At 34.6% G+C, this 18,037-nt stretch overlaps 2 protein-coding genes and 1 long non-coding RNA gene across 4 annotated transcripts; 1 reads left to right on the top strand and 2 right to left on the bottom strand.

Moving 5' to 3' along the window:
• Positions 1–10,907: 10,907 nt before the first annotated feature.
• On the bottom strand, positions 10,908–12,712 carry LOC120070256. The gene is made up of 4 exons (XR_005479823.1): positions 12,571–12,712; positions 12,159–12,344; positions 11,321–11,418; positions 10,908–11,087 (listed from the first exon to the last, which is right to left on the bottom strand). It is a non-coding gene; the product is annotated as an uncharacterized LOC120070256 (long non-coding RNA).
• LOC120070255 lies at positions 11,414–12,846 on the top strand. Of its 2 annotated transcripts, none has more exons than XM_039022147.1 (2): positions 11,414–11,549; positions 12,034–12,846. In XM_039022147.1, exons 1-2 carry the CDS (start codon positions 11,462–11,464, stop codon positions 12,807–12,809), a joined length of 864 nt encoding a protein of 287 aa, XP_038878075.1. In that variant the 5' UTR covers positions 11,414–11,461; the 3' UTR covers positions 12,810–12,846. The 2 variants fall into 2 exon arrangements, with proteins under 2 accessions (XP_038878075.1, XP_038878076.1); XM_039022148.1 differs by having other exon boundaries at positions 11,424–11,549; positions 12,049–12,846.
• Positions 12,847–13,254: 408 nt separating this feature from the next.
• On the bottom strand, positions 13,255–16,996 carry LOC120070254 (pentatricopeptide repeat-containing protein At3g26782, mitochondrial). Its single transcript, XM_039022146.1, has 3 exons — positions 16,354–16,996; positions 15,083–15,566; positions 13,255–14,322 (listed from the first exon to the last, which is right to left on the bottom strand). Exons 1-3 carry the CDS (start codon positions 16,821–16,823, stop codon positions 13,279–13,281), a joined length of 1,998 nt encoding a protein of 665 aa, XP_038878074.1. The 5' UTR covers positions 16,824–16,996; the 3' UTR covers positions 13,255–13,278.
• Positions 16,997–18,037: the final 1,041 nt, after the last annotated feature.

The raw sequence follows: 18,037 nt of genomic DNA, 5'->3' as shown, positions 1-18,037 counted from the left end.
AATGTTCAAATGGACAAGAAGAAGTTCGATTATATATGATATAATTGGACTAGTTAATTATATATGATATAATTGGCTAAATGTATGAGATACATTATTTTGGAGAAAATTAGATATAAATATGATTTATATCAAGTAGAGGAGAAAATACTATAGTAGACACGTGATATCAAACTATGTTAAAAATATAATATGATTATATTTATTAATATTTTAATTGATTAATTATATGATAATTAATCCAAAATTCACGTTCGGGCGTGGATTAGTGGGGTAACGTCGGTTATTGTAATTGATGAGTTAAAATGAAAATAGTTCATTTTGATCTATCGCCCGAAGAAAAAAAGAGAGCGCGCGCTAGTGAAAAACAAAACAATCACTTAAAGAATCGAGAGCCTATACGATAGTTACCTCGCGCCTAAACAATCGTCCACCTTGTGCCTAAATGATCGCACGTTATTTCCTACACGGTCGGATAGCTTTTCTAAATGATCGTATAGTGTTGTCGATTTTGCTAAATGATCGTATACCTTTTCCTAAACGATCGTTTAGTAAAATCTACATGATAAGCATTCTGCTATGCGATAGCGTCTTTCTCCCTTCCACTTGCTTATCGCCTACACGATTCATGTTTCCTCCTAAAGGATGTCAGTTTTGCGCATTTCTCTATTTGATCTCCTGTAAGAGGATAGGTAACTTCGTCACTTGTTCTAATCTGCTTCTTCCCTACGGTGGGCTCATTAGGGCGGAATTCTGGCACCGAAAGCGAGGGGTTACACTTACGCGGAATAATTAAAGGTTAACGATTCTGGACCAAAAAATGGTGGCTGTTAGGTTCAGTTCCAAGAGTTGGTTCTGACTAATGGTTGAGAATGTCTCATCCCAGCAAAGAGGCAACTAATCACCCCACCGATGACGTTTGTCCTGCCTCACTAGGGCTTCATTGCAAACTAGAAATCTATAACTTAAGGTACTTGAAACTATTTTGAAAAACTACTTGGTTTAAAAATGGTTTAGCAAAATCTAATAAAATTTTGTTCGTATTTTCATCAACATTTTCAAAAATGCAACAGCCACGTTTGCATTGCCAAGCGCCGAAAACTTACTGGCGATAATTTCGCAACATGGAAACACATGATCACGACGATCCTGATCATCGAGGATCTCATGTTCACTCTCACGGAGGCTTGTTCTTCTATTCTAACTCCTAATTCGCTCGAAATGTTCGGGAGGCATACGAGTGATGGACAAGGGCGAATGAGAAGACTCGAGCCTACATCTTGGCAAGTATTTATGATGTTTTGGCCAAGAAACATGAGCCTATGGTCTCAACGTATGAGATCATAGAGTCCCTGTGGGGGATGTTTGGACAACCGTCTGAATAGCTTATGCATGAGGCTCTTAAATACATATTCAACTCCAAAATGGAAGAAGGCACCTTCGTTCGTGAACGTGTGCTAAACATGATGGTCCACTTTAATGTGGTGGAGTTGAATGGGTCTACCATCGATGAGGGCAGCCAGGTTAGCATAATCCTACATTCTTTGCTGGAGAGCTTCCTGCACTTTGTTAGCAATGTGATTCTTAACAAAGTAAAATATAACCTTACAACTCTCCTCAACGAGTTACAAACATACCAATCTTTACTGAAAAGTAAGGAGAGGCAGAAGGGTGAGGCAAATGTTGCTTCATCCTCTAGGACGTTCCATAGAGGTTCGACCTTAGGAACGAAGTCTGCACCTTCTGTTTCTAACTCTGTAAAGGGGAAAAATAAGAAGGGTGGTAAGGGAAAAAAGAAGACACCTGCTAACCCACTGCCTATCGCCCCAAAGAGGCGTCCACAAGTTGCTAAGGGAAAGTGTTTCCACTGCAACCAAGATAGACACTAGAAGAGGAACTATCCTCGGTATCTGAAAGAGAAGAAAGCAGCCAAGGCCGATAAAGGTAAATGTGATTTACTTGTGTTTGAAACTTGTTTAGTGGAGAATGATGATTCTGCCTGGATAATTGATTCAGACGCCACTAACCATGTTTGTTCTTCTTTTCAGGGGATTAGATCTTGGTAACAGCTGAAGGCTGGTGAGATGATGATGCGAGTAGGCACCGGGCACTGGGCACGTCGCCTAAGCTGTGGCAGTGGGAGGACACCAGTTAGCTTTACAGAATAGGTTTCTTGTTTTAAATGATGTATATATTGTTCCCGAACTAAAGAGGAACTTTATTTCTGTAAAGTGTTTAATGAAATGTAAATATATTATCTCGTTTAATGTGGATAAAGTGTTTATTCATAAAGATGGTGTTTTTATTTGCGCAGCAAATCTGGAATCGAATATATATGTGCTAAGTGTTGGGGTTTGTGCCCTAAAGTCTCGTGTCCAGTAGTTTGTAAACAACTTTGTACGAACATTTGTGATGTATAATATAAATGATATTTACTTCACTACTTGACTTTGCACATTTAGATTTTACCACAAACCAATAACATAAATCCTTGATTATCTGTATGTGACTCAAGCATGTATGTGGTGACATACAAGTGGATCATGTCTTGAGTGATAACTAAAATGGTCTGTAGTATATGGATATGGAGGGAAACCTTATCCTGGTTAAGCTACGGATGCAGCCCGCTTTGTGGAATGGTCACGAGTGTTGTGACTTGTCACAGATGATCTGATCCTTATCATTCGTGTAGGGGACATGCGAGCGGGGGCGTCCTATACAAAGAGTTTATATAAAACTTGACCACGAAGTGTTAACGTCTCGTTAAATAATACCGTTCATAACTGAGACTTCACTTCACTAGGATGACCATAGTTAACATGACCTCAATCCAAAGTGAGTTGGGAACTTTTGCCATTGAGAGCGGTCCTTTGATTTGCATGGGTGCGAGTGGCCAGAACGCCGACTTAAACCTACCATTTTGGGGGTTCATCTGATTTAGGAGCTGGGAACTCAGCTACACAAGATGGAATTCACTCCTTCCCCGAGGTTGAGATAAGTAGATAGATAGCTCCCTTAAGGGTTGATTCTAGGGCTTGAATGATATGGTGCCACACATCTTTTGGCTCGAGAGGTGCTCACACATAGTAGGACTATGTTGTATTGTTCATTAGAGGGATCAGTGGTAGTCAAGGAGGAAGATGTAATTACAGGGGCAAAATGGTAAATTGGCTTGCATAATTACGAGCATTTGTGAAGGGTCATCGTACTAATGATTGGTTATATCCGATGGACATAGAAATACATCTATGACAAGAAGAGTTCAACTGTCTGTCTTTAGTGGAATGCCTGTCAGTTAACGGATGGTGGATATCGTGACTAAAGAGTTTAGTTAGCTATTCACGTACCGTTGGAGCTTTGCGCCATAGGTCCATAAGGTCCCCTTGGTAGCTTGGATACAAGTTGAGAGTCAGTTTTTGGGTCAATTTGAAATGTTCAAATTGACAAGAGGGAGTTTGATTATATATGATATAATTGAACGAGTTAATTAAATATGATATAATTAACTTTACATATGAGATACATTAATTTGGAGGAAATTGAATATAAATATGATTTATATCTAGTAAAGGAAAAAATATTATAATTAATATTTGATATTAATTTATAAGTTATGAATGTGATAAGTTCACATTAAATGGACGGTTTTAAAGGAAATAGGAAGGCGCCTCTTCATTTAAAAGAACAGACAAGTGCATTATAAATAACAGATGGTATGTTGATCTTGGTGTGCGCAGATATTGTGAAGAAGATAGTGCCAGCATTTAGAAAATCAGTGCCTATACGATAGGACTGCACGATCGCTTACATATACGATATTGCTAAGCGATCGCATACCAATTACGCCGTTGCACGCTTTTATCTAAACGATCATTTACCTTTTTACTAAGCGATCGTTTAGCTCCCGGTATTTACTAAATGATCGTATAGACGATTGCTTAGTTTTTCCTACGCGATCGTATTGGACGATTGCTGACCCTTTTCCTACACGATCGTATAGACGATCGTTTACTTTACTATACGATCGTATACTTCACCTAAACGATCAAGCATACTGTCTATGCGATAAACGACCTATTCTCCCAATTGCTTGATCGTTGTGTATGGTTGTTCTTCCTCCTTCCCTCTACCGAATCCGATCAAAACCCACACTTTGGATTCTCACTCTAAGAATACTGAGGGTTCTAGGTGGTGTTGTCTTCCCCGATTCCTTCTGTCCGAGTGGTGACAGTTTGAGGTAGACGGTTGGGCTTCAGACTCGCTGTGAAGAAGAAATCTTCATCTGGTATGATTTCTTGATCCCTTTTGCATCATGAAAGTATGTTTGAATGTATATGCGGTAATTCTGTCACAATGAATTGGAAAGATCCGCTTTCGCTCATAGGTACTCTTGAATAATAGTTCCTTCACTAAGGTCGTTAGCCATTAATTCCCTCCATAATACCTTTTCCTAAACGATAAGCATTCTGCTATGCGATAGCGTCTTTCTCCCTTCCACTTGCTTATCGCCTACACGATTCGTGTTTCCTCTTTCCTCTACCAAATTCACCAAAGACCACGTTTTGGGTTCTCACTCCGAGAATACCCGTGGCTCTTTTCTGGTGGTTGCGTCCCCATGGCGTTCGTGTTCGCGATTGTTTGTGTTGCTACAGTCGACACTTCCACTGGGCGTTGGTAGATCGCGTGGAGGTTTTCCGCTGCTTGGAGTGCCGAAGTGTGAAGAACGTCTTCAACTGGTATGACACCCATTCTCTTGTTATTTTGTTGTTCATAGTATGCCGATAATTAGTGTTTTGTTTGCATAATTGTATGTTTTGAATGTATAATGTGTATTTTGGTTACGGTGAGATCGGAGCAATCTGAACGCGTTCATGGAACTCTTTGGTTAGAGATATTTCAAGGAAGTCATTAGTAGAAGGTAAGATATCCTTTAATGCTTTTAGTAGTTCTGAGAAACTAATATCACTTCATCCATGTCTAACTTTTAAGTTATACAACTTCACTAATGTAGACAACTTGGTGAAATTTTTGCATCCTTCATACAAATGGCTTCTCAGCATCATTAAGCAACTTCTCGAATCCATTAGGATCTTTTGAATATTATTCGTGAGCAATTTCAACCATTTCTTTTATATTTCCAACATCTTTCTCTTCAAACCTACACTCAGGGGATTTTTCATGCAAGGATGAACTAGAAAGTTCCTCACCATGCCAAAACCAAATCTTATAACTTTCATCAATGCCATTAAAATATTAATGATCTCTAATATCATTGCTATTATGTCTTTGACAATTGCCACATTTCAAACAAGGACAACGTATAGTAGTATTATTTGTATTGGAAAATTCAGATTTGATTAAGTTTTTCACACCCAACTCAAACTCTTTAGATAATTTACTCTTTTCATTCATGATTTATTCATGATTTATTCATACTTATAATAAGATAATATTGGAACTACAAAAAATTTTACAATATTCCCAATTAGATAACTCATACAACTTATAAAATTTGTATGGAATTGATATTTATAGAGAACCTAAGAACTTGAACTCTAAAAAACTTCAAATGTGTGTTAATGTTGTAATGAATAGATGGTTTACTAAATTCAAAATCTTAAAAATTAAATGGTGTAAAAAATAACTACAACCACTTTTGTATTATGTTAAAGTAGAGACCCATGAATTCAAATGGGATCAAATGCTTTTAAATTCTAAATGTGCCCATTATCAACCAAAAAATATTCACAATAATAAGAACAAAAAAAAAAAGGAATTTTTTGTTCTTTAAGCTAGATTTGAAAATAAGACCTTCGTAATTTTGGACAAAAAAAAGAAAAAAGTACAGTTAAAATTAGGAATGAAAAGACAACTTTCTTCAAGTACTGTGAAGAAAACCAAATGCTAATTGCAGAAGATCAACCATGGAAGATGATTAGTATCAAACAACAAATTCTGATCCCCTACCAGCAAAAGAAATAAAATAAAATAAGAGGTAAAAGGGAACAATTCATTCCAATTAATCAAATAACGGTAATAATTACAAAAATGAATAGACAAACTTGGAGTGAGAACACCAAACAAGGAAGCATCATAAGTAAAAGACTTGAACTAGTTTTAAGGCATGGAATACCAAAGAAGTCTAAACAAAAACCACTACCTGAATAAAAGCATGAACGCCAGAAATACAAGTTTCTTTTCCTTCTCCAAAAGAGAATAGATTATGGAAACATAAGAATGAACTACCAATATGGAAGAGAGATCGAAACAGGGCACATGCAAATAAGTTGCGGATGCAATCAAAACGAAATAAGGCACGTATAATACTAGAGAGAGAGATCTTACCAGATGGAGGAGAAAAGCGGAGGTGAAAAGGATGAGAGAAGAAGAAGAGGCAGTGTTGAGCGGCGGAGCGATGAAGAAGAGACAGTGTGGAGCGGCGGAGCGAAGACGAGCTGCGAAGAGTGGACTAGGGTTTGAAAAGATCATATAAAGATGTGTTATTTTATTTGAAAAAATATTATTAGAAAATTATTTTTTATATTTTACTTATCACGAAAAACATGTCAAGTAAGACCTTATATTATTTGACACGAAAAATGTAAGTAATGGTTCGCGTGAAAATATCCGAAACATTCTGTCAATTTCCACTTTTTTAACCCTTTTACTTGACATTTTCTTTTTTAAAAAGTCATTATTTGACGTTGTTTTCAAAGAAACGTCAAGTAATTAAAAACTACAAGTGTCAAGTAATGTAGATTTTGTAGTATGACTTCTTAATGTATATGTTGGTCTAAAATATATGTAGGTCATTTTCAATAGAATATTGTTAACAAAAAGTTAAACTACTAGTTTTATTGGCATACTTAAAACATAATTCCAATGTGTCCAACTTCATTAAAATTTAACAAACCCCATGTGTCCAAATATTTTGAATAATGGTGTACCTTTGATGAGTGACGAGTCTCTATATTTAGACATGATACGGGCTGTGCTTTGAGTCAGCCAGAATTATGAAGACCCTTGGGTGCTTGTGATGAGTTCCCTTCCACATCTTTCAATTTCTCCAAATGTCACCTTCAAAGTTAGATAAATATTACCAACTTAATCTTAAGCTTAAAAAAGCGAACTTTTGTTTTAAAGAAAAATGGTATTTTCATATGCTTTCAATGAAGATGAAAATTGAAACATGTGTAAAAGAAAAAGTAAAATTGTTATTTTTAACCTAAAAAGTTTTTCCCCTTTTAAAAGTAACATCTTTTTTAAAAAATTAGTTTTTCTAAACTCTTTCTTACTTTTTGCGATTTTAATTCGACAACCCCACTAAGTCTAGCCTTAGAGTTTAGGAGTGATAAGGATGCAATGAAGGTTATTCTTGCGTGATTCATAGAGAATTTGTGAAGATGTGGACTGGGGAGGGAGAAGAAGCAGAAATTTGACTATAGTCTACTAAGTATCGTAGACGATTGGGTGATCTTTTGTAATTATGATTAGAATGAGCTCATTTTCAAGAAGAAGATAAAGAAAGTTGACTAAGTTAAACCTTACGAAAATCTTGTTAATTGAAAATTTTGCCATGATTTTCCGTAAGGATTTCACAAAATTAACTTTTGCAGTAAAATTTTGGTCAAAAATGGGTAAAAAATTACGAATATATATATATATTAAAAACAATCTCTCCCTCTCAAAGAAACTTATTTCCTTAATTTTTTCCTTAAAAATAATAACAAATTTATCATAAATATTGGTTAGAACTTGCCAAAAACTTGGAGACAACCATATCCTCACATGAATGAAAACAAACAACATAAAAAGAACAACATACATGTTGTCTCAAAGAAATCCTAAAAAAGAAAAGAAAATAGATTCGTTGAAACTGGGACTCGTATAACATTTTTCGTGAAAACAAAATGAAAAACAAAGTTGAGTCTGAAAAGTTATATTAGGCCGGTTAAATAAAGGTAAAATTGAAGTTACTTAAATGAGGGACAAAATAGACATTTCACTATGTGGGCTCTCCAATTAAAATCTGAAAAAATAGAGAAAATATTAGAAGTAGGTTTTTTTTTTTAAAAAAAAAAATTAAATTTGAAAGGGGAAAAACTTTTTAGGTTAAAAATAACCATTTCTCACCAAAAAAAAAAAACAATACGACAACTTTTTTACTTAAAAATTATGAGTTTTGAAAAAATTAGTGGGTATATTGGTGGGTAGAACTTGACAAATGAATTTACCTAAATTTTTACATTGCTTTACGTCAAAATTAGTGGATGAATGAGTAGAAATTGAATAAAAGGTAGATTTGGTAACATTTAATCAAGGTTCGAAATATTGAGATCCAACTTTATGAAAATATCGATAAAAATTTCGAGAAAGTTTATGGAAATTGATGAAAATTGATGAAAATTTTTATAATTAGTTTATGAAACATTAAAAGTAATTTAATTAGACTGTAATTGACTATTTTTAATCATCATTTCTATAAAGTAAGACAACATTTAGATGTATATTGTAAATATCTATGTAAATGTCGATGCAAGAGCAGAAATTCAAAAAAGAAATGGAGAAAAAAATTAGAAAATGATATCAAATATTGGTAATTAATTACAAAATTAAAGGACATGAAATATTTACATATAAAATAATTGTAAATTGTTTATTACAAAATGAAGTGGATACAAAAATCATAGGATTAAACTTACATACATAATATAATAAAGACATAAAAATCATAATATTAAACATAACACAACATAATAGAAAAAAAGAAAAAGAAAACTCTACAATTAGATAGAGCTTGAGAGAAAATGAAAGAAATATTAGAGAACTTGAGATTTGAAAGTGGTGTGGAAGAGTGATTTGGTGAGGTATTTATTGGATAAATTATGAGATTTTTTTTCTCAATTTTGATTTAGAAATGAAAGTTTTGGATGGTAAAAAAAGTAAAAACTCACATCAATTCAATTATGAGGTGAAATAATGTGAAAATTCAATGGAAAATATTTGAATGAGGTTAAAAATAACTATATTTTATTTTCTCAATTTTAATTTTTTGAAAATGAAAGCTTTAAATGGAAAAAGAAACAAAATTCACCTCAACTTTGGGAGGAAATGATGTAAAAATCCAATGGAAACAAACAATTGAATGAAGTTAAAAATAAATATGTGGATTCTTAAAATTAAAAATTTTAAATGGTAAAAGAAACAAAACTCTCATCAATTCAATTTTGAGATGAAATTATACATTGGCGTGTGAAGCTATACAATTCGTGTAATCAAGATAATATCATAAAATTGGGAAAAAAAAAAAAACTTCTATTGAGCTAACATAGTTAATTGCTAACAAAAATCAGATTTCGAGAAATTTTGAGAAATATGGGGAAGATTGAAACTTCTAGAGTCTATTGAAATTCGAAATTTTTCACCATAAATCTAACTAAATTTAGGATCCAATTTAATGAAACTCAAAGTTGAAAATAACTTATTGAATTTCAACTTTTGGGATGGTATTAGGTGGGAAAATTTTTATAGATAACCTAACCAAATTTTCACTTTTCAAAATTAGCATTTTTTTTAAAACTCGTTAATCTAGTTTTTCTCAATCCATCTCAAGAGGGATCGACCATTGAGATTTAGTTGGGTCTTTTCGGTGAAATCAGGAAATATTAACACTAAGATTCTACTAATTTTTCATATATTATATAATCTTCCCAAATCTTATACCAAATCTTATATTTTTTTTCAAATTTTCTTCAAAATCAATTATTTCTACCAAATCTTACCTCAAATATTAACATAATTTAAAAAAATCTTTACCTTAATTTCCGTTCAACAATGATATGAATTCCAAATTTCCAAATGAATTTACTAATTATAATTTTTCAAATGGATCAAATGCACTGTGATTTTTAAATTTTGTAAAAGATCAAATTTTACAAATAAAAAACTAAGATTTAAAAAAAAAAAGAATCTTGGTGTTAATTTGTCTGAAATTTCATTGAAAAAGCCCAAATATATAGAATCTTGGAGCTAATTTTGCGAAGATATATTGAGATTCTTTATATCTCACAAATCTTACTTAATTTTTAGCAAAATTTGATCTTTGCGCAGAAAGATTTGAGAAATTAAATAAGATTGAATATAAAATTTGGAAAGATATATAATATTTAGAAAAACTGATAGAATTTCGATGTTAACTATCCCAGATTTCATTGAGAAATCCAAAATAATCAATAAATTAGAAAAAGTTAAATTTCTATGTAAATGAGAAAAACTATTGTAATGAATTTTTAAAAAATGTGCTAATTTTAAAAGATAAAAACTTGAGGAGACTATTTATGATTATTTTCTTATTGGGTGTTATCACTCCTATTGAAGTAGAGAGACATCTCAATTGTTGCACTATTGTGATTGATAAAAAATAGATATATAATAATAAAATTTACATTAAATTACAAAGGTAGTCTTTTGAGTTTTTAGTTACTTTATATCCATTTAGTCTCTAAACATTAAAAATTATGTTGCTGAACTTTCAATTTTGTGTTCACTCTCATAAATTTTAAAAAGTGTCTAATTAGTCTTTAAAATTTCAATATCCATTAGGTCCTTAAATCGTCAATTTATTGTTTAATAGATTCTTAGTTTATTCAAAGTGTTCTTTAAAAAGTTCGTGAACTTAGTAAAGAAAATTTAAAATTTAAAATCTCATTAGACATAATTGAAAGTTGAGGAACCTATTAAATATTTGTTTAAGTTTAAGAACTTGAAACGAAATTGAAAGTTGAGGAGTCTATTAGATATATTTATTAAAAAGTTTAAAAACCTACAACAAAATTAAAAGTTACCTAATAGATATTTTTTAAAGCTGAGATGCAGAATACACACAACCTTAAAACCTTAAAAGTTCCAAAATTAAAATTGTAATTTAACCCAAAAAAAAAAAAGTTCAAAGTTATTCAAAATCAATGTTGAGTTGGATAAAATCAAAATTTCTGTGCCAAAATGAACATAAATTAATTCACATAAAGCTTCTACTATCGAACTTGAGCTCAGCTGTTCGATGATCCCCCTCTCCTCCCCCACATATTCTAGTAAAAAAAATCAAAACATTTATGTTAGAGAAAGATAAAAGAGAATAGAAAATGGAGGAACGCAACATATTTCAGCTAAAATAACTGACGTAGAGACCAACGGACATTTTTTCTTGTCTTGCAAAGCAATAAAGGGAGCGTATCAAAATTGATATTGGGAGCGATAAGTTTCTCACTTAATTTTGTACAAAAAATGAATCATTTTAAAGGAAATGGAGGAGATTCATTACCTCCATTTTCAGCCTTCTATTATTCTAAACCTGCTGCCTCTTAGCTTTCCCTCTGCCTTCTCGGTTGCTTCTATTTTTTTACTCCCGAGTTCAGTTCCCTGCTCACATTCAGAACAAATAAACAATTAAAAACACATCGCCATGGAAAAACAAAGACTCCTTTGTTTAACAGATGCAAGCAGCTCTGACAGTCCTCTTCATTCCTCCACCTTTCACACAACTCATTCAGGTCTCTCTCTCTCTCACTCTCTCATTCACTTAAGTAGGTTAAATGACTGTCGATAGCATATAGGATCGTTTTGGCTTTCATAAGTTTCAATTTAGACTTTGTGGTTTGGTTAAATTTCCTTAAATTGACTCTACTATTACTAGATGTGCTTTTTTAGATGTAACATGAGTAGCATAGCTCGATAATAATTGATATATACTCTTTTTCTTGAAGTCGGAGGTTCAAAATCTCCATACTAATGTAGTTGTACTAGAAAAAGAGAGAAAAGGTGTTTTTCCTAGATGCCGTTGAGATAGAATGAGCTGGTATTCAAATGGATGAACTTGTTTCTCTGCTAAATTGAGTTTAAAATAGACAGATTGGATAAACTGGATGAAATTCTAATGCATCTAATTTTCACAAATACTTAAAATCTAAGAAACCATAGGACTAAAGTTGTTATTTAAACTCTGAAGTACCTTTTGTTGATTGAAATATTAACCAGATCCAACTGTATCAGACATAGACAAGAAAATGAAGTCCATAGTGACACTTTTGGAAGAGGATGGGCATTACCGAAACAGAAACCTAGAAATCAAATACATGCTTGAAGAGTACAACAGATCTTACCAATCCTTGGCCGAAAAATATGACTGTTTAAAGTTCATATTTGTGAACACTCTCTATTCCGCATCGTCTTCGTCTTCTGATGCCGAGATATTTCGATGCAATTTCAAAAGCCCAGATGCGAAATCTGCTGCAATTGGTGGCACTGGCAGCCTCAAATATAACTATGACATCTTCAGCAACGAGTTCCTGATAAAGCTAAGAGATGAATTGGTTGTCTCAAGTAAGCTGTGTACACAGAATTCTGATAAAATTGTTGTAAGTGACCATACAATGTATGGAAGAATCAGGGGTCATGATGAAATAGATAATACTGAAATAAAGATGAACGAGCTCGAAATACGACAGGTCAAAGAAGTGCATCCATCAGTGGCTATTGATAGATGGGAGAGTAGATGGAATGAACTAAACTCACAAGTGACAATGCTCATGGAGGAAAATCTGCAGCATCAGGAGGAGTTAACTAGGAGAAACAATGATAAGAGAGAAGCCATTAAAGAACTTCAGCAACAGATACGATGCCTAAAGAGTGAGAAGAGTGCCCTCCAGAGTTCTCTTAGATTCACCAAAGAAAAGTTGAAGCCATATCGCTCCCCAATATCACGACTGGCAGCAACAATTTCAAACAAACTATTGAAGCGAGGTTGTTCTTGACCTGAATTTCAGTGGCTCAACAACAGATCATTCCACATTCAATCAAAACACACTCAATCCTGTGATCTGAAATTGAAATTTGATTGAAGTTGAAGGAGCTAGTCGATGGAGCTGGCTCTTTTCTGATTTCTTTTGAGCATATGTCATGTTTAATAAGATCGAGATTCGAGCCCAGGCTCAGTTACAGTTCAGATGCTTCGTCCTTGTGTGCATTCATTACATTGATCAATATGATTAAGCAGATAACAATATGTAGAGTAGCTTTGAGCTGCATGTAAAGTTTCAAGTAAGATAAAATTTGGAGGCAAGCCTAAGACAGCTTTGATCTTCCATCAAATCAACATATAGGAAACCCAGTCAAATATAACTAGACTCTTTCCAGAGCACTCACTCGTTTGCTTCGTCCCGCAGCAGAGAATCTGATTAAATCGAATCAACTCAAAGTACTTAATCAAGTCCTTAATAAGTGTCACCAATAATCCCCGCAAGAACATACCCCATCCTTAAAATGATGAAATCTCTTTGAATCTCGGACCACAAAGTCTCGATGAACAAGTTTAGAAATTAACTTAATGACGGTATGGCAGTCTCCGCAGACCCTAAGATTTTTAATGATGTTTATGGTTGTTCCAGGAGCAGAGTTCATCACTCCAAAGGCAACAGCAAGTTTCTCACTGTGAACTCTTAAAATGATTTCTTTCTCCTCTTCATCAACATCATGAAGAACTGAGGTCATGTTTGGCACATAGCCTATCTTTTGAATCTCCAAGGTTAGTTTCTCCAAATACTTGTATATCATCTCATGCTGAGGATGCTCGTTATCTCCAACCAGAAAAACATGAACTCTGCCTTTCAGTTCAACCAGACTGAAGCCAGGTGGTTTAACCAATTGACGGTTCTTCATTAGCATCCTCATTCTTTCGGCATCAGCCCATCTTCCAGCATCTGCATAGAGGTTAGAAAGTAAAACATAGTACCCACAATTATCTGGATCAAGTTCAAACAATTTTCGAGCGGCAATCTCGCCGAGGTCCACGTTCTTGTGGATTCTACAAGCCCCAAGAAGAGAGCCCCAGACTACAAAATCCGGCCTCATCTTCATTCCCTTGATTAAATTGTAAGCCTCATTGAGGCATCCTGCTCGTCCAAAAAGATCAACCATGCAACCGTAATGCTCTATACCCGGCTCAATATCATATTTATGCCTCATGGCATTAAACCAGTGCCAGCCTTCTTCTACCAAACCAGCATGGCTGCATGCAGCAAGAACGGATACGAAAGTGATGTAATTTGGCTTCACTCCAGCCCGAACCATCTTGTAGAAGATGTCGAGAGCTTCTTTGGCACAGCCATGCATGCCATAACCAGCAACCATGGCCGTCCATGACTTAACATTCTTTTCCTTCATACGATCAAAAGTTTTCTTTGCCATTTCAACTCTACCACATTTGCAATACATGTCAATTATGGATGTACCAACACACACGTTTTCCTCCAAATTCATCTTTATTACCTACATGAATCAGCAGACCAAACATTATCATTTGTTCGTACTGAGATTGTGACATTTAAAGCAGTTAGTAATGGAGAAAAAAGACGAAGCATAAGAGATTGTCATTTCTTAGGTAATGCGAAGAGTTGCAACATTGACAGACAAATTTTATAATGAAAAACGGCTGAAATTCATATCTTCGGTCCTAAACTCCTGTACTTTATTTTAGTCCCATTACTTTTCACAAAATACCATTTTAGTTCTTGTGGCTAATTCTCCATCTATTAGTAAATAAAATTTGGAGTCAGTTTTGAAATACAATACCTTGCCCACTACCTGTGGCATCACATTAAAAGCCAACTAGACCAATCAAATCAATTTTGTTTAATCAATTTGAAATATATTTACCGGTGGATTTAATTTTCTAAATAATAAAAGAGCGAGAAATAGCCGGTCAGTTTAAATGGGATAGATTTTACCAACTTTAATTTGGTTTTTAATTAATTTTATAAGGTGGTCCAAAATCCAAATACGTGTCCTTATTGCCCGTAATCAATCTATTTACAATCTTAAATAAATGGGGAAAAAAAAAACGTATCTTACTATCAATTAAAATGGCCTCACCAACACATAGCTCATTAGAAAAGACACTAATTACCAACCCATCCCTGCAATTGTTGGATTAAAAAAAAGGTTTTATGCACAATTTAAGGTTTTACCGACCACTAATAAAACAAATAAGATTTAAACGAAAAGTTCAATGGGTGAGAATTATAATCACCTGATCATGAATACACTTGCCAGCCCTCAATGCCCCAGCATGAGCGCAAGCCAACAAAACAGCCGATAGTGTAACTGCATTGTAACGAACACCTACATGCCTCACCATTCCATGGAAAACCTCCAAAGCCTCCCCAGACAACCCACTTTGAGCATACACTGCAATCATTGAGTTCCAAGAAATTTCATCTTTCTCTTCCATCCAATCAAACACCTTTCTAGAAACCAAAGGCTGCCCACATTTTGCATACGCATCCATCAATGTGTTTCCAACTCCAACGCTCCCATCAAAGCCTTTCTTTACCACGAAGCCATGAATTCCTTCGGTGATCCCCTTCCTTGATACTTGAGAACAGGCGGATAAAACCGAAACCATGACAACTGAATCAAGAGACACGTCATTGCCATCTTCAACCACTGTTTCCTCCTCCAGGAAGTCCTTGAAAAGCAGCAATGCGTTATCTGCTTGCTCATTTTGGACATACCTGCAAAGAGTATGAATACAAGATTAAAATTTTCTCAGACCTACCAACTTAAATAACTCTTGGGAATTTAACAAGGTTATGTGAGCCGCTATAACTACTAGAACATCATTTCCTCTCCAATTGATATTCACTTGGTGAGTATTATGCTAATTCAAACCCAAAAATGAGAAGAGGATTGAGAATATGAACAAAATATTAAATTTATCATAACCTCTTAGCAAGTAGGAGGAAGACATGTATTGATGGTCGTGTCTTCAAACTCAAATGGTGAAAACTGAGAGTTAAAAGTATGAATAAAAGATATGATGACATAACTACCAACTTAAGTCCCGTTTGATACCAATTGATTTTTGGTTTTTGAAAGTTGTGCTTGTTTTCTCACGATTTCTTTACAAGGGCTTTCATGTTTCCGCAAGCCTTAGCAAACATTTGAATTCTTTGCCAAATTCAAAAAACAAAAAGAAGTTTTTAAAAACTATTTTTAGTTTTCAAAGAACCCTTGAAGAATAGAAAATAAAATATAGGAACACATAGGTGGAAGTAACTTCGATACACTTAATTGTCAAAAACCAAATAGTTACGAAACAAGATTTAAATTCTCAAGTTAGTTACGTATATAGCAACTTATCAGCTCAAATTTTTAGGTGCATTGATGGTTTAACATGATACAAGGTCTTTGAGTCTGAACTCTACAAGTGAGGATAGTGTTAAGAATCAGAATAGAAGTTCAACTTTACTCTAATCTATCAACATAAGCTTTTGGACAGAGCATCAATTACTAGATTACCCAGTAATCATTGACGTCCAAGAGACCACATTTCGAAGGGGAATTTCGTCGAACAGTGCTCGTGCATCCTTCAACTGGCCACATTTGGAGTACATGTCGATAAGAGCGGAGGAGACAAAGAGATCAGTCTCGAAGCCGAAGACAAGGGCTTGCTGGTGAGACATCCTGCCGGAAAGAAGATCGGAGAGAGCAGAACAGGATTTGATGGCGCAGGGAAAAGTGGAGCGAGTGGGGGTGAGGCCCAGCTTCCGCATAGAGGAAAAGGCTCGAAGGGCTTCAACCGAATCGCCACTGCGAGCCAAATCGGCGATGACAGAGTTCCATGAATGGACATTGGATTTATCAACGTATTTGTGGAACCAAGTGGCGAGATTGGAATTGGTTGAGTATCGGCGCCAACAAAGTTTCAAATGGAGCAACAATTTCATTGAACGCTGATTCGAAATTCCCATTCTTAATAATTTCATCATTTCTCGAAGCTTTATTGTTTCTCCTCGGCTTCCCTTTTCATATTGTTCGTCGTTTCTCGTTAGCGGCAAGCAATTCCAGTTCAACTGGAAATTTTGCCGGGAGAAGACTGGACTGCACCATGACCCATTACATAAAGCTCCATGAAAAACTTGACCTACCTTTTTAAATTTTTAATTTTACAACCTTTGGTCCAAATTCTTGCTCTTGTTACTAGTTGAATTTTCTTGTTCTTTTTTTTTTTTTTTTTTTTTTTTTATATATATAATATATTATCAAGTTATCTATATTTTAAGGGGTGTTTGACAACTAAGGAGAGTTGAGTTGAATTGATATTTTTTACCAACTCAATATTTGATAACCAATTTTAAATGTTGCCAACTCAACCCAACTCTTCCCAATTCTCTTCTCGTCCAATGTTTTTACTGGTTTCACCCATCGGTCTCCGTTGCAGATTACTGCTTCCACACTTCTACGACATACTCTGGGTGGCCAACTTTGATGACCAACTTCGAGCACCAGCAACCACCTCCAACAACACTCCAACAACCACCTTGGTAAAGAAAACTCTGACTTCCACATTCACACGACCAACTTCAACAAAGAACTTCGGACTCCACCAACCACCTCCGACGACAACTCTAGCAACTCTAACGACTACCTTCGCACAAGAAACTTCGGCGACATACTCTGCCTACCACCTTCGTGTGCCCAACTTCGATGACCACTAATAAAAATAAAACGGCGGTTTAATTACCCACCATTTTATCACTCTCACTCTCACCCATTTTCCATGTGTTTTCATTCCTCTCCCAACTCCCTCACTTACTTTGTCGTTTCTCTCTCTCATGCTCACTTTACATTTACTCCCCTTTTCTCATCTTCTCTCTTCTTTCGCCGTCTAGTTCATTTTCATTTTCTCTCTTCTTTCTCTGTTTGGCTCGTATGGATTTTATTCTCTCTTTTCTTTCTCAACTCTTCCAATCTCTTTTTTTATTTTCTTTCTATGGCTATTCTTTTAGATCTAATTATTCTTCTTCTATTTCATTTTTTTCTTAGATCTAAAAAATATTACATACAACGTCTTATCATTGTTTCATAAACAAAAGTTCAATGAATATTTTGTAGAGAATTTGTTATGCTTCGAGAATGGAAAAGAATCGAAAGTTTTTTTGTTTTTATCTCAAAAAAGTTAGAAAAATATGTGTATAGTTGA

Source organism: Benincasa hispida, chromosome 1 (genome assembly GCF_009727055.1).
Source record: "Benincasa hispida cultivar B227 chromosome 1, ASM972705v1, whole genome shotgun sequence".
NCBI lineage: Eukaryota > Viridiplantae > Streptophyta > Magnoliopsida > Cucurbitales > Cucurbitaceae > Benincasa > Benincasa hispida.
Note: the sequence above shows the minus strand (reverse complement) of the source record. Positions and strands in the feature narration are given on the sequence as shown.